General features: G+C 36.9%; 1 protein-coding gene across 5 annotated transcripts in view; it reads left to right on the top strand.

Annotated features, from left to right (window-relative positions):
• Window positions 1-26749, top strand: part of TCAIM (T cell activation inhibitor, mitochondrial) — a 28729-nt gene extending 1980 nt beyond the window's left edge. For 4 of the 5 annotated variants that reach the window (XM_019724105.3, XM_088798227.1, XM_019724104.3 and 1 more), the window contains 10 exons: window positions 6091-6163; window positions 8733-8868; window positions 9958-10111; window positions 12502-12754; window positions 16803-16925; window positions 19089-19186; window positions 19468-19559; window positions 21949-22181; window positions 22772-22903; window positions 25013-26749. In XM_019724105.3, coding sequence (XP_019579664.1) covers window positions 6135-6163; window positions 8733-8868; window positions 9958-10111; window positions 12502-12754; window positions 16803-16925; window positions 19089-19186; window positions 19468-19559; window positions 21949-22181; window positions 22772-22903; window positions 25013-25253 — 1491 coding nt within the window. In that variant the 5' untranslated portion in view covers window positions 6091-6134 and the 3' untranslated portion in view covers window positions 25254-26749. Of the gene's footprint in view, window positions 1-6090; window positions 6164-8732; window positions 8869-9957; window positions 10112-12501; window positions 12755-16802; window positions 16926-19088; window positions 19187-19467; window positions 19560-21948; window positions 22182-22771; window positions 22904-25012 lie in introns of those variants that run through there. The other variant, XM_088798226.1, reaches the window with a different exon arrangement.
• Window positions 26750-27104: the final 355 nt, after the last annotated feature.

Here is a 27104-nt window from a genome sequence, read left to right as displayed (position 1 = left end):
GGTTAACCTGGGTGCCACCGGCTCTCAGACTACTTCCTACTAACAAGCACAAGCATCCCGCCCTACTCTGAAGCAGTGTATATTGTTTCTGCGATAGGAATTTGATTTTCTGTGTAGTCGTCTTATAAGGGAAAGAACCACAGATCTGAGTCTTCTAGTCTTCTTAGCAGTTATATTTATTATAGTACATGAAAAAGTTGACATTGTAGTTACGGTATCAGACCCCTTATGATTTTGGTTTCCCAGAACCAAACCAATTTATGTCTGGTTGAAGTGATAAAATTGGGTTCTTGGTCTTGCAACGATGAGAACTGACCCAAGATCTGTGCCCCATGAAAAGGCAAGCAGCTGGGCTTTAACCTTGCTTCCACTCAGATTTTTTTTTTTTTTTTTTTTTTTAATATCAAGAAGTGGGTAAACCATACAGGAAACAGCTAGTTCAAGCAAAACTTTAAAACTTCATTTGGTTTTTTAGCATACAACTGAGTAAAGATCTCTCCCTAAGTTTGTATTACACAAGTACTTTTAAAGAATTAAAGCTTAAAAGTTTTCTGACAGACACTATAAAACGATAGAATCCTATAAAACGATAGAATCAGGATTCCTTAAAACAGAGGTTCTCAAACTTGAGTGTTCATCAGAATCCTGAAGGCATATTAAAACAGATTGCTGGGCCCACCTAGCTTATCCCGTTTCTTTTCCAATACTGGATCCTGATCTAATTACACCTTCCGTCACTTAGCTGTCACAGACCACTCTTAAAAGAGATCTTATGGGAAATACTCAAAAAACGTATAGGACTCCAAGGGGAAACCATCTGTTTCCTTTCTGGTTCTTTAAAAGAACCAGAAAAAAATATTTTTCATTTTTTTCTAATGATTTAAATACGAAATAATCATCTTATGAGTAGAACAATAATTTGGTTGAGTGTGTATCAGAATTATTAAATGAATATCTTTTTATGTATATAGGCATTTTCCTATAGAAATATTAATTGGCCACTCCTGGCGGGGAGAGGGGATTGTTGGCAAAAAAAAGTCACATTTCCTCTCGTATTGCCCTTCCACCTCTCAGTTGAAAAACACTGTCTTTATTACTTCATAAAAAAAGGCAATTCCAACAACACAATAACCTTTATTTTTGGGGGTGAGGAATGCTACTACCGTGGAAATTTGTCTTTTTATTACTTAGCAAGTGCTAACTTTTTTGTCTCCAAATAGTAAAAATAAATAACCATGTTTATTCTGATAGTTTCAATTTTTCCCCTAACGTCTGAAATTAAATCAGTCATTTGTACTTTTTGACTTGTATGTAGCCTTACACTGGTTTTTTTTTTTTTACTTCCAGACATTGATCCCATATTTTGGTAATCCTGAATTTTCCAATCAAAGAATTTGTTTTCAGTATTTAACTGTAAGCCCTTATGAGAAGGGAAAAAAGAATTCTGCGGTTTTTTACACACCCTGAATTATATAATAATAATAGTTGTCACTCTTAGGAATTTTCTATTTACTAAATCCATTATGTACATCATTTGACTTAAGTTTCACAAAATTCTTATGAGACATGTAGCCCCTACTTTCGTACATAATGTACTCCTAGGAACAGGTTCAAAAATTTGATGTGGGATCCCCTATCCAGAGAGCTAAAGCATAATTATAATGTTCGAGGTTACATTTCACCTTCTAGAAGCAGTCTTTCATGAATATTTCCAGCATTTTATGTGTGTCTTTCAGCATTTTTCCTTAAATATGAAACAGTGAAGACAACTTCCGTCTAATGAGTATCAGCTATAGGCCAAACAATGATATATATATACACAGGGTGCCAAAAAATTGTATACACATTTTAAGGAAGGAAAACTGTATTAAAATTGTAATACTCAGTATATACCGATAATGAAAGATGAATACAAGTCACGTTTGACTTCTGCAATTGCAAGAGGTGTTCAAAGTGGTTACCATCAGCGTCCAGACACTTATGATTATGGCGAACTACTGCTTGAGCAACGTTGACCAAAGTGTCCACTTGTATCCATTTTTTTGGCACCCCTGGTAATTATTGTTATTTCATTGTATTAAATTTGTTAGTCTTCATTACAAGTATTAGAATTGTAATTTTTCCTTTTTTATAAAATGAAGACAAAATTTGATAAAATATTCACTAACTGAATAGACATTGGCTGCAACGAATACCAAGTTTCTGACTACTCTCTGGCAGACTGTCACATTGTGTTAGCTCAAAGTATTCTCTCAATCAAAATTTTTAAATTTTCAAATCAAAGGGCAGTTTGGAGTGACAGTACATATTATACAGGTGTTTCCGTAATGATGACGTATGTATGTGCATTCCAGGAAATCGTGACGTCCTGCAAGATGATACACTGAAATACCAGGGTTTATGGGGGAAAATATACCACCCAAAATAAGACCTGTAGAAATCTCTAGCTTTTTCATCTGTACCAGCAGCTTCCCAGATTGCTAGATGTAGTGAAAAAATGCAAGAATACTTAAAGCCACTAACCGTCTGCTTCCTAAACCAAAGGAAGGAACTATAACTCCCCCAAAGGAGGATTTGCAGGTTTTGCTTAAATCTTTACATATAGCTAAAGCCTTTCTTATAGAAAGCTCACCTCTGATCACTCCAGATCATTAGCATACTTGGGGGAAAAGCGGCATATAACACCTTTTCCCTACTTACCAATTGCACATGATCTAATTCACATCAAAGCAACATTTTTTGTAGCAGAACAGACTGTTCGCTCTTGGACCATCTGTACTATTTTACTAGGTGAGGAAACAGATTTATCTAGAGCAAGTGAAATAACTTGCCCTTGCTCACACAACTGGTCAGTGCTGGAGTCAAGATTTGAGTACAGATCTCAGACACTCCAGCCTCCCCTCCACAACCATGGTGCAGCCTGCCTTCACTGACAGCGTCCTGTTAGCTTAGAGCGGTTTTGCCTTGTGTTGGCTTAGACCAGCGCAGTCCAATGGAAAGATACTGTGAGCCACAGGTGTAATTTTAAATTTTCTAGTAGTAAATTGCAGAAGACAAAACCTGGTTGTGTTCTGCTTTTTAAAAAGCAAAAAGAAACAAGTAAAATTCATTTTAACAAATTACTTCAGCATCTAACTGATATAAAAAAGTATTAATACTCACACAAAAAAAGGAGGCAGGAAACACCACCCTCTTAAACTGTAAATAGCCTAATTTTTTTTTTCTTTTACGTTTTCTCTTTTTTTGTGTGTGGTTTGTATAAAGAAGCCATCTGATATTTTATTTGTTTTGCTTAAGGGTCCAGAAATTAAATTGATATCACAGACTTTATACATCTACTTTCAGAAAACATGGAAAGATTTGAAAGAAGACACCATCATCTTAACATAAAACTTAACGGTTCTATTTTTGAAGTGGTGCAGGATCAGTTGTACCTGTATGCTATAAACTTCATGTTCTAGAATCAGAGATTATGATCTGAGTTCTGATTTGGAGTTTTGGGTTACTGTACCTCCAAAATTTATGCAAATATTTTCTGGGAAAGTTTATTTTTTATTTTTTTTATTTTTACTGTCTATTTATTTATCTTTCAGCAAAAATTTCCCTCCATATGTTACATCTTGCACATTGTGGTTTTTTCCCATTATATCTTGTAATTGTATTGCTAGTACACAAGAAAGCTATTGATTTTTCAGATGTTTATTTTGTATCCAGCCACTTTGCTGAGTTCTCTTGTTAAATCTAATATTTTTTCAGTTAAACCTTTTACAAGGGTGAGGTAAGAGGAAGATTGACAAACCAGCCCAGCAATGGGAACAGTTGATTTTTGCCTCCTCCTTTACAACGTTATACCTTTTATACCTAATTTAGGTGTCACTGCATTGTCCAAAGCTTCCAGAACATTGCTAAATAAACACAGCATGCCTTTATAATGGTTAAAAATGGTTCTGGCTATTAATTTTAGATAGACCTTTTAAAAATTATGTTAATAAGTTTTCTCTTTCTAAATCTAGAAACCGTGATTTAATGTTCAGACTTGTATTTGAGCACATTTTATTTTCATTGGGAGAATCTGTTTTATTTCCAAGTATTAATGTCCTTTATTAGTCATTGCTTAATAGTAGTTTAGTTGTAACGTATGATTATAAAGTGAACAGTGAATGAATAATTTTTCTGAACAATTGAAGACCAGTATTTTAAGTACAGGAACTTTTTTTTTTCTTTGCTCTGGTTATTTTTGATGGAAACGCTTCTGAGATGTTACATAATTTCTCTGAACAGCACACTTCATGTTCCATTCCATGTTTGAAAGTCATGAAGGATATGTTCTCTGATTTTTGCAGTTTTGCTCTAGGTAATTCTTTGGAGACTCATTCCAAACTAACTTTTAAAACAAATCCTATAAACTGCTTTCTTGGCTAAATCAGCTGCTTTTCCTATCAATTCTTAATCATAAATGTGTAGATATGTGAACTCCTGAAAAGTTACTTGGCTGGCTGCCTCAGAAATTCTTTGTGAATCAAATCTAAATCATGCTCAAAGCATTGATTTTGTTTGTTTGTTTGTTTTTACTAAAGCAAGTAGTCTTTACTAAATTGCTTTCAAATTTTTCTGTTGTTTTTAGTGTGCTTTAACTTTCAAACTTCAAAACGTTTATTTCAAATCAATCGTAAGTTTCTTTGCAGTGTTCTGTTTGTTTTGATATCTTGCTTTTGAAACTGTAGAACAAAGCATGTCATTTAGATGCCCCACATTGTTCATCAGATGGAGACATTGTGATTTGATGAACTTCTAAGATATTGCTGCAAAAGATCACTGAAACAGCTTGCATTGTTGCAATGATAGGTCTGGTACATCACATGGTTCAGTAATTCTGGCTCTCAGGGCTGCCTTTGGGATCATTTTAGGCTGAATAACATGTTGGTTGGAACTTTGCTGCATTATTTCATCTACTTCCCATTCATATTCTTGGATGATCGTATGCCTCCCAAGTATTATTCCTCATTTTTTATCTACAGTTTTAGCTCACTTCTTAGTATCTTTGCTGTTAAATGTCATAAATTTTCTTAATAACATAAAAATTGAAATGTCGTCATGTGTGAGTGTGGAGAACTGTTTGTTCTTGAGCTAGATTGGGAGTAGAGTCCAGGACTATCTTTGGACAGGTTTCCCAGGGGCCTGTTTTAAACAGTGAACAACACTCATTCCTGTTCTGGTGATTTTCTTCATTTAATTTGCATGCTCAAAGCATTGATTTTGTTTGTTTGGTTTTTGTTTTTTTAATTTTTAAGAACATGCCACATGTTCATTTTAAATAAACTAGGAAATAAGGAGAAAAATTAATTAAAGCACTTAATATCCTACCACCTAGAGATAGCTAATTACAGATTGCATATGTAATTAGGTGCTTGTAGTCTTTCCCTTGAGCCTCCTACGTGTGCTGTCTTAACTAAGTCACATCTTACCTAGACTTGATTTTAAGACTTTTTTTTGTATATTTTGGGTAATAGTCCTTTTGTAGATACGAGTATCTGTTGCAAGTATTTTCTCCCAGTCCGTGGCTTGTCTTCTCATTCTCTACATTGTCTTTCAGAGAGCATAGTTTTTAACTTTATGAAATTCAGTTTATCAGGGCTTTCACCAGGACCCCGCTGTCTTGATTCCTGCAGCTTTATAGTAAGTCTTGAAGTTGAGGAGTGTCTGTCCCCAGCTGTGTTCTTCAGCACTGAGGTGGCTGTTCTGTGTTGTTTCCTTTCCACATAAACTTTAGAATGAGTTTGTCGGTACCCATAAAACAACGTGCTGGGATTTTGATTGGGAATGCATTGAAACCATAGATCAAGGGGGAAGAACTGATGTCTTGACAGACAATACTGACTCTCTGCCCATCAACATGAACTGTCTCCATTTACTTAGTTCTTCTTTGACTTCTTTCATCAGAGTTTTGTAGTTTTCCTCATAGAGACCTTGTACATTTTTTTGTTAGATTTATAGCTAAGTATTGCATTTTGGTGGGTGCTAATGTAAATGGTAATATGTTTAATTTCAAATTCCACTTGTTTATTACTGATATCTGCTTAACTTTTTAAGCAATTAATGGATGCCTGGAAGCTGACGTACATATATATTCAGAAATGTTTTGGCGCCTGAGACCTGTCAGGAGGTAAGTTTCATGGTCCAATCTATAATTAATATTGGGGGAGAAATCTGTTATGCATTTGGCTACTTCTAATTTATTGTTATTTTTGAAATTCTAAAGTTATATTATGGTGGAGAGCAAGAACAAAAAAAGAAAATTCATATGAACAGCTAGGTCCTGAAAGAGTCCATTCAGAGCAAAAGGTGAAAAGAATATCATCTGTCAGAATAGTTCGGTGTGAAAAGCTCAAGAGGAAAAAAATAAATAAAGTTATCCTTAGCACAATTTTTATCATGTTGCCTTCAAGTCTGCCGCGATTGTATGGAAAACCACTCTGCATTTAAATTATATAGGAAGGTCATTTGACTGCAGTATGTGCTATTTATGTATTTATATATAATCTGCATCTTATGTCAGGCTCATTGCAGCAAGACACAGGATTCCTCCAGTGGGTGACTTTGGCTCAAGGAAGCGCCATTCATGGCTGAGCCCTTCTTGGGACTGTGACTTCCCACCCAGCACTCCTGCCTTCCCCTCTCCTCCTTCCACGGGTGTCAGACCAGAACCATGGCCTGAAAGCTCACCCTACCTTATCCTTCCTTTCCCACTAATTCTCTTGCACAGCTGATCCTGTCTTGGCCTCTGTTTTTCAGCAGACCCAAACTAACACAGCAAACAACAGCATATGTGTAAAACTCATTTACTGCCGTCAAGCATACAGTGAGAGTTGAAATGGGTGGATGGAAGGAGAGAACAACAGATACATCATTTGTACATTATGGTGGTATTTTTCAAATATGTGGGGCACACAGCTTCTTTTTTTAGAGTTTAGAAGAGGAAAAGACTATTTATAATGAGGATTCAAAAGGGAAGGTTCTGGGAGGAATGGGTACATTGCCCCCTGGCACATAGTAGGTGCGCAGTAATCATTTAGTGAGTGAGTATAGTTTGGGCAGGTGGAAGTGGGCGACAGGGTGGATGTAGGAGAGCTTAGACATAATGCAGAAGAAAGGGAAGAATGAGCACGATCATGGGGGCTGGGACTGAGTTTCTGGAAGGAGTTGGAAGGATCGATTGGAAATGATTATGGAGCACTTGAAATATGAGACTGAGGAGTGGATTTGATTCTGCAGAAGCTGAAAAGACCATCAAAAGTGTCCTAATAGGGACTACAGTGATTCTGGGGCTTTAGGAAAATTAACCTGTGTACAATATGGGGAAGGAAAGGAGAGAGGAATAGACCGATGGTGAGGTTATGCAGCCCAATTTTGTGGGGATAGTTGATAGCAGGGAAAACGGAAAGAAGGAACGATTTCAACAGACATTGTAAAGTGAGAGGAACGAAGACTAACTGAAAACGGGCGGGGATGATGAGCTAGTTTGGGCAGTGGTAAATCTGAGGTTTTGTGCTTTGGCAACATTGAGAAAAGTGGTGCCACAGTAACAGATACAGGAAGGTAGTCCTGGATTAAACCAGCTGCTCCCTTGCCTTCTGTGTCCAGGCTGAGTTTAAAAGGGAAATAATGACCTCTACTCCTTTTTTAAGACTTGTAAAATTTGAGAGGCTGGCAGGATAGCTAAGTGCCTGTCAGACATTTGGAAATGAGAGCTGAAGCTCAGATGGGGAATAAATGGAGTTGTCACATTTGCTTATACTGCCTCATATTGAGGACTTTCACAGCTGGCTTACTGTGTACTGTTCAAACTTCTGTTTTAAGACTTAATACACAATCTATATGTTGACTTTAAAAGGTTCAAATACATGCAAAAAACAAAACAAAAGGCAATCTGAACATAATGTTGTTGGTCTCCAGGTTGTTTAGAAAAAATCTCCAGAAATGAATCTGTAATCCTACCATTTAAAAAATGTACAACTTTTCAAAAGACTCAGTATACCTAATGTATGAGATAAAAAATGTGCCCAATATTTAGAGACTTCTTTATATAGTCTGTTACAGAATGGAAAGGGTAAATTATAACATGCAAAAATAGATGTCATGGACATGCTTTGTAAAAGTTGCAAATAATTTCATTGCATTTAAAACTGTACTTTATAAAAACACTCTCAGGTGGGTTATGTCAAAATTCAAGAATAAAATGTCAACTTATCCAACTAGAATAATAGTAGCACGCTAGTAATGAGGAAATGAACTAACAGATATACATACCTTCTTTTTAAGCATTATAATTCTCAAAATATTTTTTACTATAAAAATATTACACTATTGGATATTGAGGGTTCTTTTAATCTGAAGAATGATGTAGAAAATTGTCATCATGCTGTGAAGCCAGTTAACATTTCCAAGTAGGCTTTTGAGGGGAAATTTTATTATTATTATTTAATATTTTTTCTCATTGTATCAGAGGAATTTATGTCCACTGTTTTTAGAAACTATGTGGCACTCCCTACTTGTTAAAACTTTGTAGATTTCAGAAAAACCACAAAGTTTTGCATTTTGGTTTCTATCTTGTTTCTGTGGTATTTTCCATACATAGTAATTTTAATATTGCTTTCACTGTATAAAAAAATACACTGGGTATTTGCGTGGACGTCAGTGCCTCAACAAATAATAAATCCACATCTTTTTATAAGGTTATGTCTTGAGAAGGTACTTCCACACTGGTTTCTCTACTCAAGAGCTTTTTCAGGAGCCGAAGCAGTCAATGCCTTGAGGCCATTCTATTTTGCAGTGCACCCAGATTTCTTTGGACAGCACCCCAGAGAAAGGGTAAACATTTTATCTTTTTTGACTGTTAGTCTACATTTCTGTGTAGTTTATTTACCCTTGATACAGGATAATACAGAGAGTTCTCTAAATTTGCATTGTTCTGTGGGAATGCTATAATCAGTGCTTTGAACTAATTTGAAATATAGATACTGAGCACCGAAAATATATTGTTTTTTACGAAATCTGTCATTTTTTCTACGGGCAATAAAGCTATCATGTAAACTCTTTAGAGTATTAGCAATCGTGTTTTCTGTGCTAGTTTATAGAGTAAAATTGAGGGTTTGAAAGAAAATGTAAGGCCTCTGTTCCCATGATCAGTCCTTTTTACAAGGATGGTGCAAGAAAGGTTTTCCAGTGCCCAAACGTTGTCCCTTACGTTGCATACTGCTGGTCTGTCTCTCTACAGCGTCATTTAATGTGTGCTCAAGGAATGCAAACTGATGGGAAAAACAACTTCTGATAAATTTACTTTGGAAGGCCAATATTTTTTTAACATTAGATAATGTATTACAAAGCCCACTGCTTTGGAATTATTCCTTTGGTTCTTTTATCAACCTTTACATTGACACCCAGTTTAACACAAAAAAGAATTTAAAATTCTTGAAAATTAGAACATTATTCTATTACTTTTTACTACTTACATGGAAAATCAATTTTGCTTCTTTGCTTTAGGAAAATTCTAATTATGATATTTGATAGATGTTGGCTATTCAAAGTCAGATCCTTTCTAAGTAATTAGTAAATTGAATCAACAGAAAAGTATCCTTTACCTTGGTGATGTAATAATTTAATTTAATGTTTAATAATTTAAAGTTTCTAACAAGTACCTTTGGTGTTAGTAGCAACACGCTCTAACCATCTGAGCTAACCAGCCACCCTAATTTAAAGTTTTTAAACCAACATGTATGGAAAAATTAAACCTAGTAGTAGGTGAATGTTTTTCCTCCTCTACCAATGCTATGAAATCGCAACATTTTTTAATACTAAATTATTTAGTGCCCTCAATATGTATTAAAAAGGCCAGGATATAATTTCTGTTGTTTCCTTGTTTTATTTTGTGTGTAAATGCACCTAAATATTTTTTTTCAGGAAGTCAATGAAAATTCCCTTCAGAGATTAAGTGTCTACTTAGAAAACCTCCAGAAACCAGGCTTCAAGTCTTTGAAACCAACTCAGCTTACGTTTTATGTAAGAGAAACAGACCAGAATTCTTCCGATGGCCAGGAACCCTTTAGTACTTTCGGTACGGTTTTTATTTCTGGTGTGTCCTTTGCAAGCTTCATGGTAAATAGGCTCATTCAGTCTAACATTGCCAGAATACCTTTGCATTGATGCCTTGCTCATAGGCAAATGTCATTTAATTGATTTGTTTTCCTAGAATTAGATTCTATTCCTGGTTGCATGTGTTTAAACAAGCCATTTTTTGTGTTTAAACTTTTTTGTCTCTAAAACAGAAGTGTTCCTTTTGTCCTCTTCTATTTTAGTGCTATTTTAAGTGTTAAACATGTATATAATTTATATTTTTTAAAAGTACAGCTTATATTCTTTTATTTAGTCCTTCTGGTATCCTGTGAGGTAGGTAGTATTTGCCCAAATGTAACTTAGTAATGTCCAGTGACTTCCCCAGGACCATGGAGGTAGAGTGTGGGTCTCGAACCCAGATCTTTTAACTCCGGCCTCATGTTTCTGAAACCTAATCAATCATAATATACAGCCTCTGTGTGGTCCTTTGTCACTGCTTTAGCCAGGATCCAATAATACTTAAAATTAGGGGCAGATACGGTTCTATTGTTTCTCTATATACCCTTTTGGTGATTCTTGAGGAAACAACTTTATATTTAGAATGTACTTTAAAACAATTTAAAGATTTACTAAGAGCTTTCTGTGAGTGAAGGCTGAAATAATTAGAAAATACACTATAATTTTTTTGAAACAAACTGTTATGAAACTCAAAATTTGATAGGTCTTTTGAGACGTAGAATCTATTTCCACCTCTGCCAGTGACTGGCTCTGTGACCTTAACTTCTGTTCTTCACTATTAAAACGAAAGATGTGAAAAATTAAATACAACTTTTACATCCACCAATTTCAGAAGTGTTAAATAAATTATGCTACCTTCATTACATGGGCTGGTATCTAGCTACTAAAAAGAATGAAGTTGATCTATACATACAGATATGTAAGGGTCACCAAGGTTAAGTAATAAAAGCAAGTTCAAAGTAATATATTCAGAATGATACTATTTACATATTAAAAAGAAAGTTCTAACTGGGTGTGTGTTTGTGCAAACACATATGCGAACATCTCATATGTAATATATACACACACAGGCACATAGAGAAGGTCTAGAACAGTGCTGTCCAAGAGAACTTTCTGCAAGGATGTAAATTATTCTATATCTGCAGTAATGTAGCAGGCAATAGCCCTGTATGGCTACTGAGCACTGGAAGTGTGGCTAGTGCGACCAGGAACTAAATTTTAAGTTTTTATTTAATTTTAATTAATTTAATTTTAAATAGCCATATATGGATAGTAACTATTAATAATGGCATAATCGTTAGTCCACCATATTAGACTAAAAGCATATGTTCCTAGCTGTCAATAATGGTTATGGCTAGTAAAGGTGTGAGGTTGTGTGCCCATTAACAGACTTTTGTTTTTATTATATATGTCTCATTTTACAATAAACGTACTCATATATATGCATTATAATTTTCAAAATCAATTGAAAATATTTTTTTGAAAATAGAATCAGCGTGTTCTAATGGAGAAAGTACTTGGCTTGGTGTCAACTCAGATTTAAGCCTCGCTCCATTCTTCTTAACCTCCTTTAGCCTATGTTTCTTCACATTTGAAAAGAAAGATTAATAATGACACAGTTAGTGGGAGTGTTGATTGAAAAATTATGTAAATTCAACTAGAACCACACCTAACACCAAATAAAGTGGGAGGGGGACAGACTGGATTTCCTATTGATGACTTACGTTAGATTACTAACCTTAGCCCAATGACTCCCCAGTATGAAAACTGGATTGTGAAGCACTAACTTCTAAACAATTAGGGAATTTTAAATCACTTTTGAAAATACTGAGTTACTAGCTAGTTGGGTGGGCAAGTATGAGGACAGTGTCTTTCAATCATAGAGAAAATTCTAGATGGGTTTCTGTCACCACTGAGAGTAGATTGTCTGGCTTCTCCCTTCTTCTGAACCACTGTCACAGGGCAGCCTTCCCTCTCCTTCCCCTCCCCCTCGTCTTAGGGCTATAACTCTTTGGTGGACAATTGCTCATAGGAGAGCTTTTCCATCTCTTAGACTGTAGAGACCAAATTTATGGACAGCATTGAAATTATTCTGAGTCCCCTTCTTGGGCTGCAATGGATTTGGTCTCTGGTGCCAAACTAGGAAAGGGAGCTGACAATTCAAGGAATTCATGAAGGTAAAGATAGAGTTGGTTTAGATTTGGAGAAGGGCAGTAGTGTTCCACTGACAGATGATTTGCCAATTGGATAAATTTTAATCGGTAATCGAATATTTTAAAAGATTGGGATTTTATAAATTTTGTATAAAAAATTATTTTTAAATAAAGCAAATAATCACCTGTACTCATTGTTTGGGGGAATTATATTCTCTAGGATTTCGAGCAGTCAAATTTACTTTGCACACCAGAGATCTGCTAAGCACAGTATTGTATATTCTCAACTCCTGCAGTTTATCAGTTAAACATATCCAAAGCTTGAACAGCACTGTGCATTCTGAGCCTCTCAAAAAGGCGAAAAGGATGTCTGACAGGCCCATCAAATGGGACAAGTCTTATTACTCCTTTACTGGATTCAAGGACCCGGATGAACATCTTGAACAAGTCTTGAGAATGGAAACAACCCTAACGTATGTACAAGTTCTTATTTAAACTTATTTGTAGTTCATGTTTAAAATTAAGGTCTAATTTCTCAGGAAATTAATATACTTAACCCAGGAACCATTATGAAAAAGATGTTTCGTGTTTCTTAAAGTTGCCAGAATACTTACAATTGTATTAAATCTTTGATCTTTTGATGCACATGCAGGAGATTTTTGTTTTGTTTACATTTTTAAAATTCTCCTCTTTAAGTTAACCCTGTTTTATGGAGAAAGGACATATCAAGAGTACAAAACTAGGTGAAGTATCTTCATGTGTTAAGCATTTTCAAGTAGTGCTGTCCTTTAGTGTAATGATCCAGGCATAATAAAAATATGTGGAGACAACATTTAGAAATACCATCTGGAATACATAACATTTGGAACTACCATGAGAAAAAAATAATTTTTAATTCTAAAAACCACGTATAAAACATGTTTCTATCATTTGTCTTATTTGTAAGTCACCATGAATGTTGTATTTTGATTAAGTCGTTATTGGACTCTGCTAAGACGAGCTACATTCTGTCCCTGTGGTCACAGCTGGAGTCTGGCTTACCAGAGGATTCTCACTCATTGCGGCGTGGTCAATTACCCTTGATTATCCACGGCAGAGCATTTGCTTTGTGGATTACCTACCTTTGTGGAATTCCTCCCCTGGGTATCTAGATCCCAAATAAGGCTGGAGAGACAGGAGGGGGGCAGAGTCCAGTCCAGAAAGGGAGACAAGCATCCTTCTGAAGGCGTGTGTGTGCGTGTGTGTGTGTGTACACGTACCTGTGGTGATGGCCCATCTCTGCTATATCTGTATATGTAACTAATAGATAAGTTCTCCCTAAATATGTGGATTTTGATTGTTCTGATTCTCTTCTGTAAACAGAACCAAGAGGAAAGTGTGGCTTTGGGATGATAATTATAGAGCAGAAGTAATAAGACTGTAGGAAGTAGGGGTAAAAAAAATGAAGAATAGTCATAATGGGATAGAGATTAATGATTTTAGAAAGCAGGTTAGAAAAACAGGTGATTGATGGTAAATTCCACACAGAGGCTACAGTGGGAGTTAGGATGCTGTGGGCATGAGCTAGAAGAGCGGTTCTCAGCCTGTTCCTGTAATCATCTTGCAGTGTGTCCAGGTGAACAAAAAGTTGGGAATGCGTGGTCAGAAGGGTAAAGGGGGGAAAATGGGATTCGCTAAATAAGTCAAGGCAAAAAAGCAAAAATGAGAGTTGTTGGATCTTGACTCAAGGTAAGAATAACGTATTAAGGAAATTCAGAGACGCTGTCTGTGGTTCAGTTGAGTGTTTCATGGGGTACATTTTGGTCTGGAACTGGGTGTGCAGCCATTGTGGAAATATTGTCCCAAGGACCCAGGACGCAGCCAGCTGGCAAACGAACGAAAACAGATTGCAACTATGAAAAGACGGTTTAACAGGATAAGTGGTATTCAACTGAGTTCCTTGTCCAAGATGAGTGTTTAGAATTTATTTGTTTCTTGTTCCTCTCATAAAATTCCTCAGTCTTTAATAAAAGTAGATTTTCCTAATTGTACAACAACATTGTAAAATATATCATTCTTTAAACTTTGCTACATATTTGAAACTTTTTAAAATAAAATGTTGGGGAAAATTTTTTTAAGACTTGCTTACATCATACTATACATTATACTAGAGAGTGAATATAATAACAAATAGACCACTGTTTTAGAAATTGAAGTCAGCGGGAATTTAACTTTCTCATTTATTGATCTTTATTATCCAAGCCAATTGTCAGTAGCCATTTATCTTGTCAGATATTGGAGTAAACCCATTATTAGCAGATAGAACCTTTCTTAGCTTCATCAAGTGAGATTAACAATGTTGTACCATTACTGTAGTTTTAGTCTTGTTTATAACAGATACTGTTTTCTCTTTAAAACTGTGATTTAAAATTAATATTGAATTCGAAATGAGACATACAGCATTCAGAGCTGCTTACAAAAGAATTGGAATAAGGTGTGGGTGGTTCTTAGTATAATGCTATTTTCATATCTTTCACTTCCACATATTTTTCTTGGGCTAGAGAATACTGAGAATTGACTGGTACCCACTTAAATCTTTCTACTCAATGCCTCCCTTCTAAAATCTGCCAGTTAGACATTCTGTCTTGTTTACTTTTTAATGCTTATATTGGAGGCCCTTGGGTTATATTTCTCGAGCATTGCTATCTTAGTGACTTACCTGAACCAGATTATCAGCCCTCGTGGAGTGTGCGATTGGACCAGAAGGTATGGGCTGGGTACGACGGGAGAGGCCAGCACAGCACTGAGAAAGGCAAGGAAGGGAACACAGCGCGTCAGGCCCGTGGAGTGAGTTGCAGTGCAGACTAAATGCTGCAAAAACTCTGTGTTGCCTTCACCAGCATGTCTCAGGGTGCTGGTGCTGGAGTGATGACACCTGTACTAATTGAAAGGTTTGATATCTCATATTTCCCTAACCTAACCCAGTCTCCTTATTCTAGCACATTCACACAGGCCCAGCACCCCTTGACCTTTTCCCAAATGTGGATATCACCCTCTCTGAAGGAAGCGCTGCTGAGGCTTTGTTCAATGTTTTGTTTTGTTAGTTTTTCCCAGGAAGGATTCCAGGAGCTTTTATCATGAAAGCCAGAATGGTATCTGTACCAAGTTATTGTTTCAATTATTAATTTTTTTAAATTTGTAATTATTTTGTAAATAATTATAGAATTGTTGAACCATTTGAGAGCTTTCAAATCGTATGGATTGAGTGCTGCCTCGTAAGGAGACTTAAGGTAACTCAGCCAAAACTTGTTAGTCACCATGATCTTTTTGACCATATACAGTTCAAGTTTTTGTTTTTTATTCCTCTATTGTTTAATTCATCTTTATTTTACATGTAGTTTGCAGAGGAGGAATCATAAGGAACCCCTGCTGAATTATACCAAGTCAGAAGGAGCGTGACCAGTAATTTTACGTACATCAAACTGCTCTGTACCTGATTTATAAATTTCATTCACCTGATCAAAATTTACTCTTGGAAGCATATGGAGATATTTCTAATATCTCAGGATATAATGCTAAAAAGAGAAACTATAACAACAGTAGTAATACATGCATTTATTTACTATTTATTATTGCCCTTGTTTATAGGCTAAGTCAGTGTTTTTCAGATACACAATTTATTGATGTAGGACCAGCAAAGTTGTTTTGTTCCTCTTTAAATTTTTTTTAAATACTGGGGGTGCCAAAAAAATGTATACACATGACTTGTATCATCTTTTGTTATCAGTATATATTGAGTATTACAATTTTAATAGTTTTTTTCCTTTCTTAAAATGTGTGTGCATTTTTTTGGCACCCTCTGTATATATTGTCGGTAAGTTTAAGTATTGTTTCTCAAAATACGTGGTTTAGTTTATATATGTAAACATGTGTCTGTATGTGTGTGTATACTGAGTGTGTGTATACCGTTTAAAATATTTCTTACCGTGGGTTGCCATCAAAGAAGTACCATCTAATGGTACTGGTGACATTTACTACCCTGGTGCTCTTTCATGCCTCCATCTTGAATAAGGAACTTGCAATGATTACTTTGTGGATTCTAGCTGGGAAGACTCCAGTTTCTTCCTTTACTTTAATCTTGGTGGTTAGTACCCAAAGCTCTCAATGTTTGTTCCCTCATTTCTCTACCCAAGCCCCTCCATTGGTCAGACGTTACCAATCTCGTCTTTTTACCACAAAGTCTCCAAAAACATCTGCTCCTTGCAGATAGTAAATGGAGTTCCGTTTACTACCCTGGTGCTCTTTCACACCTCCATTCCTTTCCCCCCAACCAAATGCCCAGCTTAAGTCTCATCTCAGTGACTCCAGTCTACACCCACTTCTCCCCTCCTCTGTTCTTTACTTATAATTTGGTAAAGGCTTAATTGGAAACTCAGTTTAACATTGGGCTGCTTTCAGGTAATGCATATGTCTTTTAATAGTAGAAATGTCTGCATGATAGTTAGTATTAGAATGTGTATATCTCTGTTTTTTTCTTTCTAGATCCTGGTTAGATAACAATGGGAAAAGTGCTATTGAAAAGCTGGAGAATAGTTTGCCACTTAGAAAAGAACTAGATCGTTTAAAAGATGAACTGTCTCATCAGTTGCAGCTCTCAGATATCAGGTAATAAAGAGAGAACCTAATTTAGAGATTAAAATAAACGTATTACCTATTGGTAAAGTTTTCCAGCAATTAAGTATTTGCATCTTTAATTATTTGGATAATGAAATATTCTTCAATTATCTTTTTATGAAAGTAATGAAATAGCTATATATGAAAACTGTTATCACAAAACAGTGAAGTATGGTTTAGATACTGATACATTTTAGCATAATTGTTGAACTTTTTTACATAATGCGTTTGTAAGAAAAATCTCCTTTTCCATATACACATAGTATATAAAAAATAATTATTCCCCCATCATATAAAATTGGTATTCAAGTTTAAAAAGAGGAAGGGAAATGTTGTATTCTTGGTTCTATGTTCTATAGTATGACTTTTTAAGTTTTCATAAACTTGGAAATCTAAAGATACATGCTGAAGTTTAGTGTAAAAATAGATTTAACAGCCGTTAAAACTGTAAGGGAGGTAAAAGAGAGGGTCATGTGATTCAGCTATGGGACTCCCCATTACAATAACCCTGAAAAATTGTCCCTCAGTCTCGTGCTGAAACATTTCTGTTACCAGTTGCTGCAGCCTGTTCTGTTGTTCTCCACCCTCATTATCAGGACTTTTCTTATACTCAACCTAACAACTATTTGGGCACCTCAATAGCACGTTTTCCTGTGCTTGCAGAGTACAGATAGTACTTCTAAGTTCTGTTCTTGGTCATTCAAATCAGAGTTGTCTAAGATAATTCAGATTTCAAAGGAAAGTGTTTAGACTTGGAGTGGTGGCGTGTTTGGATTTGTGCTGATAGCCGTTCTTTTACCATCACATCAGTAGTTTTGAGGCCAAGCTTTGATTATAGGGGATTTTTCCAATGCCATAGTCTAGTAACGTAGACTTTACTAAGTAGAAACAAAAGAATAAGATCCATTTTAAAAGTTTATAAAATAAATTGATGTATGTGACTGTAACTTTTTTTAGTACAAATTTTAAAGACCTGTCAAAGCCGACTGGGATTAGTAAAATGAAAGGACTTCATCAACGTAAAAAGAAATAAATATTATTTTACAATATCTTGGAGAAGTTTCTCAGCATCAATTCTTACTGTGGTAAATATTAATAGATACAACCCACATAAACAAAAGCCTTTGGGGTTCTGAGACCAAAACGTTACTACGGACATGACTGCTTCTCCGCTTACTGGAAAGTCAGCCAAAGCTCCAACAGATAGAAACATGTGCCTAATGACGTTGTTTCTAATGCTAGACAGCCTAGATGAAAGACCATTTCTTAATAAGAACAATAGTTAGTGGCTTTATCACAGTTAATTCTTTAAAATTATATCTTAGTTTTCCAGTTATGGGTTAAAGGGAAAACATTTTAAATCTATTTCATTTTATCAGAAATAGCATTCATCAGAATCAGTGTCCGGATTGAACCTAAGTTTTTCAAGAGCCTGTTTGGAGGGCCTTACTCCTGTATATCATCCCCTTTGATTATACCACCTGTGCAGTAGGACATGGCCCCAGTTTGCGTGTATGAAAGAGAAACCTTAGGAAGGCCAGAAGCGACTTGTTCAAGGTCACAGAGCTAGTAAATCACAGAATTAGATTCAAAGGCGTGTATTCGGATACCACACCAGACCAGTGCTCTTTACGTGTACATAGCGGTGCCTCTGTGACATCATGGGAACACCAGGTTCCATGTGGTCACCAAGATCTAATGTTTGCTTATAAAATAAGCAGATGACATGGTGTCATAAAAAATCACTTTCTGTACAGTAAGATAAAAAGGATCTGAGAAACTAACTGGAATTCCTAATTGGAACTTAAATCTGAAACAAAATCTTCATCACTGAACATGTGGAAAGAAAAAGGGTTTTTTTCAGAGTCTTTCCCATGTCATCCTCTTATTTTAACCTAGAAACCACATAGTGTGTTTCCTTGTTTTCACTCTTTGGATTACCTGAACATTAGTAGTAATATTTTTACCCTCAGGTCAACAGTTCAGTTTCCATTTGGTTGCTTCTTGAAAACTGAGCTAGTTTGGAAACACGTTGTGTGCATATTTGAGGAAGAAACTCGTTGGCTTCCACAGGAGGGCAGTAGTTGGGGGTGAATGCATGCCCCCTCCTCCAGGGGTGCGGTGCTAATGGACCTGTGTGCTCTGTTGGACTAGGTGGCAGAGGAGCTGGGGCGTCGCCCATCGCTGTAGCCAGCTGCATAGTTTAGGCCGCTTAGCACAGCAGAACTTGGAAACACTTAAAAATGCAAAAGGTAAAATATTTCCATTTCATTTTTAAATATTACTTAGCTGCTATATATGTCTGTAAACTGCAGAGGGAAACTAAGCATTAAAAGTCTTTGCAGATTGACTTTATCACAGCCGAATTTTTAAATCTGTTCCTCTGAATAAATCAGCGACATAAAATTAGCCTTTAAGCACCTACTGAATTTAATCCTGAATGTATACAGCCAATTTAGGTAATTATTCGCACAATGCTAAAAGAATGCCGCATCTCTGCACAGTGACCAAAGTGTTCGTGTTTCATCCTCAGGGTGTACAATAATATTTACAGACCGCTCGGGGATAAGTGCAGTGGGCCATGTCATGCTGGGCACCATGGATGTCCATCATCACTGGACAAAGGTAAGAAAAAGCTGAAACGCAAAACACATCTCTGATTTGCCATCGACATGCTTTTGTTTCAAACTGTGCTATTATGTCAATGAACTAAACAATTTTTTTAATCAGAGTTATATCTCTTTTTAGGTCAGATGCTTAATAGCATGTAGTTAAAATACTTAGAAGACTGATTTTTAAGTCAGTTTTTTTTGGGTTGTTTTTTTTTGAAATTTCATAGTCTTTTCTGAAGCAGAGCTTAAAGGCCTGCATTCTATTGTTTTGTTTTGTTTTGAACAGATTTACTGTGATGTCATTGACATACAATAAACTGTGCATATTTAGTGTGTATTGTTTGATGAGATTTGACATATGTGAATACCTGTGAAACCATTACCACAATTCAAGATAGTGAACATAATCCATCACCCACAAAAGTACACTCATGTCCCTTTGTCAGCCCCCTTTTCCATCCCAAGACTCCATCCCAGCCAACCCTGGTCGGCTTTCTGTCACTATAGATTCTTTTATATTCTATATAATTATATAGTTTTATATAATTGCAATCACAGAGTCTGTACTTTTCTGAGGGGAGGGTTTCTGATTTCTTTCACTTAGCATAACTATTTTGAGATTCATCCATGCTGTTGCATGTATCAAGGAAAGGATTCTTTTTTATTGCCATGTAGAATTCCTTCACATGGATGTACCACAGTTTGTTTTTCCATTCACCTATTGACAGACATTGGGTTGTGTCAGTTTTTGGCTATTGAAAATAAAGCTGCTATGCACATTATCTACAAATGTTTATATGCACATATATTTACTTTCTCCTGGGTAAATACCTGAAAGTGGAATGCCTGGATATGTTAGCGTATTTTCACTTTTTAAGAAAATGCTAACACTTGCTGTGGAATGATACATGCCACCACGTGGGTGGTGTCAAGGGCATTGTACTGAGTGAAAAAGGTCAGCCTCAAAGACTGCTACTGTCTGATTCTATTTATATAACATTGTTAAAGTAATAAAATTATAGAAAGAACAGATTAGTGGCTGCCAGGGGGGAGCAGGGATGTCTGTGACTATAAAAGAGAAGCACAGGGATCCTTGGGATGGAACTCGCCTGTGTCTTGACTGTGGTTATGTCCCATGAGTCTACACATGTGATAAACTTGCATACAATTAAATACACACACACAAATGAGTTCAAGTAAAACAAGTGAATCTGGATAGCGTAGTGGATTATATCAATGTCAGTTTCCTGCTTGCATGGTGTACTCTAGTTTTGCAAGATGTTAGCATTGAGGAAACTGGATGAAAATCTGGGTAGAATCTATAGATATCTCAAAAAGTTTTCTAAATGTAATTACCATTTATACAAGAATAACCCATTGAGAGAAAAATTTAAAACACAAGTAGTAAAATTATTTTTCGCAAAGTGTGAGGAGTACATTATACATCACTTGTAGAATTTGCATACTCCTATTGCTTTTATTATTACAGCAAAGATTTTGATGCCTTTCAACTCCTCTGCAAGTTGTATGGCTGCAGCTTTCTGTGTAAAATCTAAGTGCTTGTGTAGCATACACCTGGGCCGTCCCTGACCTGGCCACACCTGCCTCCTCAGCCTCTTCTCTTTCCACTCACTGACAGGCATGCTACACCCCAGCCACAGCCCACTGCTCGTTTGTGAACATGCTGTCCCGAGTCTGCCTCCTTTTTTCTTCCCCTGAAACATTTCACATGCATGTAACCTTTTCTACAGCCCTTTCACCTTTTCAGATTGATCACAGTAGACTTCCGTAGGAAGCTTTGCTTGACCCACCTCTCTGTATCCATTCGCCCTGACAGGGCACCTAGTCTACTGAAGTCTGATTTTTGTTTTCTTTCCTGGTACCCCAACTGTGAGCCCCTGGCAAACTAGAACCAGCTCATAGTCCATACAGTCCAGGTTCCCAGTTTAGTGCTTAAGTATGTGGTAGGTGCTCAGTAGTGTTTATTGCATTTAATTTAATTTAGGTGAATTAAATTCTGAAGAAATAGACTTGGACTTGAAATACATATACTTTATTTATAAAACCCTTCATTATTATACCATTTAATTATTCTAAACTAATTTGAGATTCTTAGCTAAATATCTAAACCACTAGTACTTAGGACTTGTTTTTATTTGGAACACATTTCTTTTTTTCTGCAATCTCTTCCATTTCTACCTAAAAATCCCTAAGATTTGCAGTGGCTTGTTTTGAATATTAATATTTCCAGCATTATATTAAGTATCACTTACTTGAACTTTCCTTCTAGGAAATAATTTTCTTATTAAAATTTCTCAATACCATTTATTGGAATCCTAAAATTAAGCTATTGTCGTAACATAAAACTATTTGTTTCCTTTTTTTAAAAAAAAATCTTGTAGCTTTTTGAAAGATTACCAAGTTATTTTGACCTTCAGAGGAGGCTGATGCTTTTAGAAGACCAAATAAGCTATCTTCTAGGTGGCATACAAGTTGTTTATATCGAAGAATTGCAGCCAGTATTGACACTTGAAGAATATTACTCTCTTCTCAATGTATTCTATAAAAGACTATTGAAAACTAGAATACCTTTCCACCCTCGAAGTCTGCGTGGTTTACAAATGATCCTTAACAGGTAACTGTCTAAAGTGAGACTGACTTTGATTCATTCACTTAGCTGGGTTGTGTGTGTAAGTGGATTAAACTGTTTTGTATCTCAGTGTGTGATTATTGGGAATTAAAGAATGTCACTATTTCTGTTAGCAACACTCTTTTACACATTAGAAAAGCCAACGTGAGAGGATTGAAGGATTGAATCTCTAGTATATTGCCACTGATAAGGCAAAGTCAATGCTATGGGAAATTTGATAGGATTAAATTAATGCTAAATCAGTAGCCCACATTTTTTGTACATACAGTATTTTTTAGGCACTGTGCTTGGAGCTTAAGTGCATTATCTCTCACTCTCACACACTCACCGTGAAATGGGTTACTACCCCCATTTTACAGATGAGAAAGGTCACAGGACTAAGAAGTATGTGGTCATCCTGACAGTGTGTCTCTTCGTCACAGCAAAACTTTAAGTCAATTTGGCTGTACTTTTAAGGTGGATTTCCTTGATGAATTCCTTTTCCATTAATCAGATTTATAAAATATTTTATTTGTGGGTGGAATGGGGGGTGGAGGGAATCAGTGGGTTTTCCTTTCACGTATGTTTCATTACAGCGACAGATATGCTCCAAGCTTGCATGAACTCGGCCATTTTAACATCCCAACCCTCTGCGATCCAGCAAACCTCCAGTGGTTCATTCTCACCAAAGCCCAACAGGCAAGAGAGAAGTTGAAGAGGAAAGATGAGTGAGTGCCGTGAGCCCGTCATGTCTTGTCACTCAGTCTAATTTTTAAAAATTCCGGTATTCAGAACTCTCTGTGGCTCCCGACCCGTTGGGAGGCTGGTAATAGCCTAGTTCACAGCTCTTATGTAGGGTGGAAATGTCAGGTGAGCTGGGTCTGGACACAACCAGCCATCCTGAGACAGACGCACTTCACACTATGTTATTGTGGTAACACACTCAGGTGTTTTATCCTACCTTATGTCACGTGTTACAAATTTCAAAACCACTTAGACAAATTGGAAACAATAGAAATGTACAATAAAAGAATGGTTAAATAAGATTGATACTCACATATGGTACAAACAACCATTTAAAAGAATGTTCATTTATTCAACTAATATGTATTAAGTACCTTAGTGCCTAGCAGGATATGGTGCAAATAGACAGATACCCTCGTGGAATTCACATTCAGATATCAAAGGCAGAGTGGTTAGACTGTGTGTTAAAAATATAGATAGATAGAGATATAATTTGTGTCAAAGGAGAGAAGGGTCGTTTCCCCCTAGGAAGCGTCTGGCGCATTTCTGAGCATTAGAAGAAAAGAACGTCCCACCAGCCGCACGCACCGTGCCATGAGGCTTCCCCTGTATATACCGTGCCTCCCTTTTTCCTCTCTCGTTTGTTAGGTATGAGTATAATAAAGAAATTATAAGGAAAGGCAAAAACAATTTTTAAAAATACTTAAAAGAGGCAGAGACATTCAAGCACAGCCCTGGAGAGCTCCTTAGCCAGGGCTCAGTGCCCCCCAAAGACTGCGCCCCAGGAGGACTGATGGGCTCTTCTGATTAGAAAGGTTGTGGCCCAGGGGTCAGGGGAACCCTTCTCAGAAGGACTGGACCGCACGGCCCTGCCCAGACATCTCTGTAGAGCTGCGAGGTTGGGGGACTCAGCAACATGGCCACACTGCAGGGCTTTTCATTCTAAGCCAGACTGTTTGTGTGTCTGTTTTTGAGCAAGTGAAAAAAAGCCCTTTGCAGAAAAAGATTGTCAACCCCTGCTATCAGCCATACCTGCAAGTTCTTCTATCTAATCCTGGAGAGGGAACATTGGGAGAACCCTGTTAAACCTAACTGCTGCTCACCTTCTGGAATCTCTAAGCAACAGAAAAACGAACAGCACTTGAGGAGGTGCTCTGGGTATTGTTGAAGAAAGGGATTCAGTAGCGATGGGCCACTGCGCTAACTGCCCCCTGACTACAATGACCATTTCTGTTTCCAACTATTTCTCTAGCTTACGAACATTTTACGGTACTTACTTTCCTCTTCTGTGCAGTTTAAGATTGGGTAACAGAGGATCTTTGGGTATTTTTAACCAGCACGATACTTAGACTAGTTCAGGAACCCATGACCGTGGCAGTTTTGCTTTACTCACCTTCTCACGTGGGCTTGGACACCTGTGAGGGCACAACCAGGTGGGTCCTTCACACATCCGAGGTTTGGGGAGTGAACCGTTTACTGAAACATCACGTCCATAAACAGTTGGCACCTGTGAGAGAGAGGATTGAAGACACTGAGTTCCTTCTGCCTCCAGTTGTCTACTTTGCAGGCCTGAACTCAGCCCTTGATGGAACAGAGACACTGGCTCAGGCCAAGGGGAGGGAGTGGGCGGCATAGGAGGGGGGGTGCGGGGGGTGGCGTAGGAGGGGGGGCTGGCAAGAACTTGGCCTCAGGTGCCTGCTCTTGAGAGCCTGCTGTTTACTTGGAAGTCTCTAGAAGTCATTACTGCCCAAGGGTCCAACTCGACAGGTACTTACACTCTGAGTTTTCTGCTTTCTTCAGTGGCTAACAGCTACTAGGTGAGGCAGGATAAGAGCTTTATAAAGCATGTGTGAATTATTTTTACCCCGTTACTGCTAAAAATATTCAACAAATACTTTTAGATTTCATGTGGAAATAATTTAATAGGTACGGTATGATAACCACTCGCATGTCTCCTAAGCATATAATTTAGCCTTTGTGGTTACCATTTTCTGTGTTGTGAATAGAAAGGTATATAACCTGCTATACAAAAATATATTTACATTTTCTTTGGTTTGCTTGTGGCAATATTATTTTTATTTTTGATATAACAGGTTAAAGGTTATTGAAAATGAATTGATACAGGCTTCAACGAAGAAATTTTCCCTGGAAAAGTTTTATAAGGAGCCCAGCGTTTCTACTATACAAATGGTGGATTGTTGTAAGAGACTTCTAGAACAACCACTGCCTTACCTGCAAGGGATGCATCTCTGCGTTTCACATTTTTACTCTGTTATGCAAGATGGAGACCTCTGTATTCCTTGGAATTGGAAAAATGGACAAGCCGTTAAGTAACGTAGAAATCTATTTTTTAAAGAGATAAGAAGGTAATTTAAACTTATTTAAATCCACAATTTGATATAACAGTATTATCTACCTATTACAAGAACAAAGGTTCTAACTGCTGCTTTAAAAATAGACATTTTTTAAAAAATTAATTTCTGCTGGGAAACTTGTTTTAAAAAGGTTTTATCTCCCAGTCTTACGGTGTTTCTTACCTAATTGGTTAGACTAGTAAAAAGTTGTTGGGCTGAAAGAACATATTTGTAATGGTATGTGAGTCAGGGACTCTCCGGAGTTACAAACATGTATTTTTATATGAGTGTGGGTGAGTGTAAATGAGTCGCATTTTGTATTGCTCCGAAGTAGCAGAACTCATTCTGCGTTTAACCCAGTTCAGTATGCAGCTTGGTAGTCACAGCTCATGTATTGTACACACGTGCATTTTGCAGCCAACATGGACAGTTGATGTCCAAAACAGATGATGGATGGGTAGCAAAAATCAGATAACCCAGTTTTGCCTAAAAGAAAGAGTAGAAGGGGAAAAAAGCAATTGAATGAATATATGGTATTGACATTGTCATCAACGATCTGACACCAGTTTGTAAAAACATCTTCAATGACAGAGAATTTAATTTGAAACCCATGAATTTTCTGACCCATTGAAATCGTGTAACTGTTGGTAGCATGAAACCAACAGACAGTGAATTTTTTTTGAATCATTGAACGAGGTGACTCATTGGTTGCTATGGAAAAACACTATCCAAAACCCTTGCTTGTTTCTCAGAGTTCCCACAAGCAGGGTCAAGTGTGAGATGGTTCCAGACCAGTCAGGATTTCTGTCAACCCTCAACCCCGGTCTTCCTGTTGCGGCCAACATTTGGAACTTCCTGTTTCCTCTGAGCCCCCCTGTCTGGAGGTGTGTGGGCTTCCCTGTAGTCACAGCACAGGGGTCTGGTGCGCCCACTCAGTGGGCGGGCACGGGGCTGCTCTCTGCAGGTAGTTCTCTCGGGATATTTTTAACCGGATCCAAAGCCTCTTCAGTTTGTTTCTCAAGAGGACGAGGTGAATCCTGGTTTGAAACACCATTTTTGTGGCTCATCCTGCTGAAGAAATGAGAAAGGAATTTTTTTCCACAGTGCATTAAGAAAGATGTTAAAAAAAATTATTGATATTTTAAGTTAATCTAAAACACTAATTATTTAAACTTTACATTCAAATGTATATTCAAAAGATGTATCGATTTGTAATATTTGTTTGTGCACATTATCCTTTTTAACTTATGCCTAAGACCTGTAGTTAAATTTTTTGTTCTTATATAACAACTGGTTCCAGAGCCACATGACGGGAGTGAAAAATTCCTTAAAGGTTACATAAGAAAACTTACTGGAAAAATAGGTTTGGATTATGCCATTTCTAAAATCAACTACTATGGGGTCCTCAGTAATATGCTTGGCATTGGACTTTGTCTCAGAACTAATTGTTGAATAATAAATAATATATCAATCAGATCATTTTCTCTTGTTATTCAGTTATTAGTAGTTTTACAACTATTTCAACATAATGGGAGAGTATAAGAAATGGGTGGCATATATATATATACATATGCCTGTGTGACTTCCTCTCCCACTCTAACGTAAAAGAAAAAATTCTGTTCCAACCCTGAAAACTGGCACAGACTCAGGCCCCCGTAACTACAAAGCCTCAGGTCAGAAACTGTGTCCAAAGGGACCTGACCCACGACCCTTCCTTGGTACCTGCTCTGAACAATGAACAAATTCCTTTAAGCTGCTCTCCTTTTGAGTGAACGCGATGATAAGCGCTCTCAGTAGAGGTGCTAGCGGGACATGGCAGGAGGAAGGGGCC

The sequence above is a fragment of the Rhinolophus sinicus genome, chromosome 5 (genome assembly GCF_057876585.1).
Source record: "Rhinolophus sinicus isolate RSI-liver-muscle chromosome 5, RSI-T2T, whole genome shotgun sequence".
Taxonomy (NCBI): domain Eukaryota; kingdom Metazoa; phylum Chordata; class Mammalia; order Chiroptera; family Rhinolophidae; genus Rhinolophus; species Rhinolophus sinicus.
Note: the sequence above shows the minus strand (reverse complement) of the source record. Positions and strands in the feature narration are given on the sequence as shown.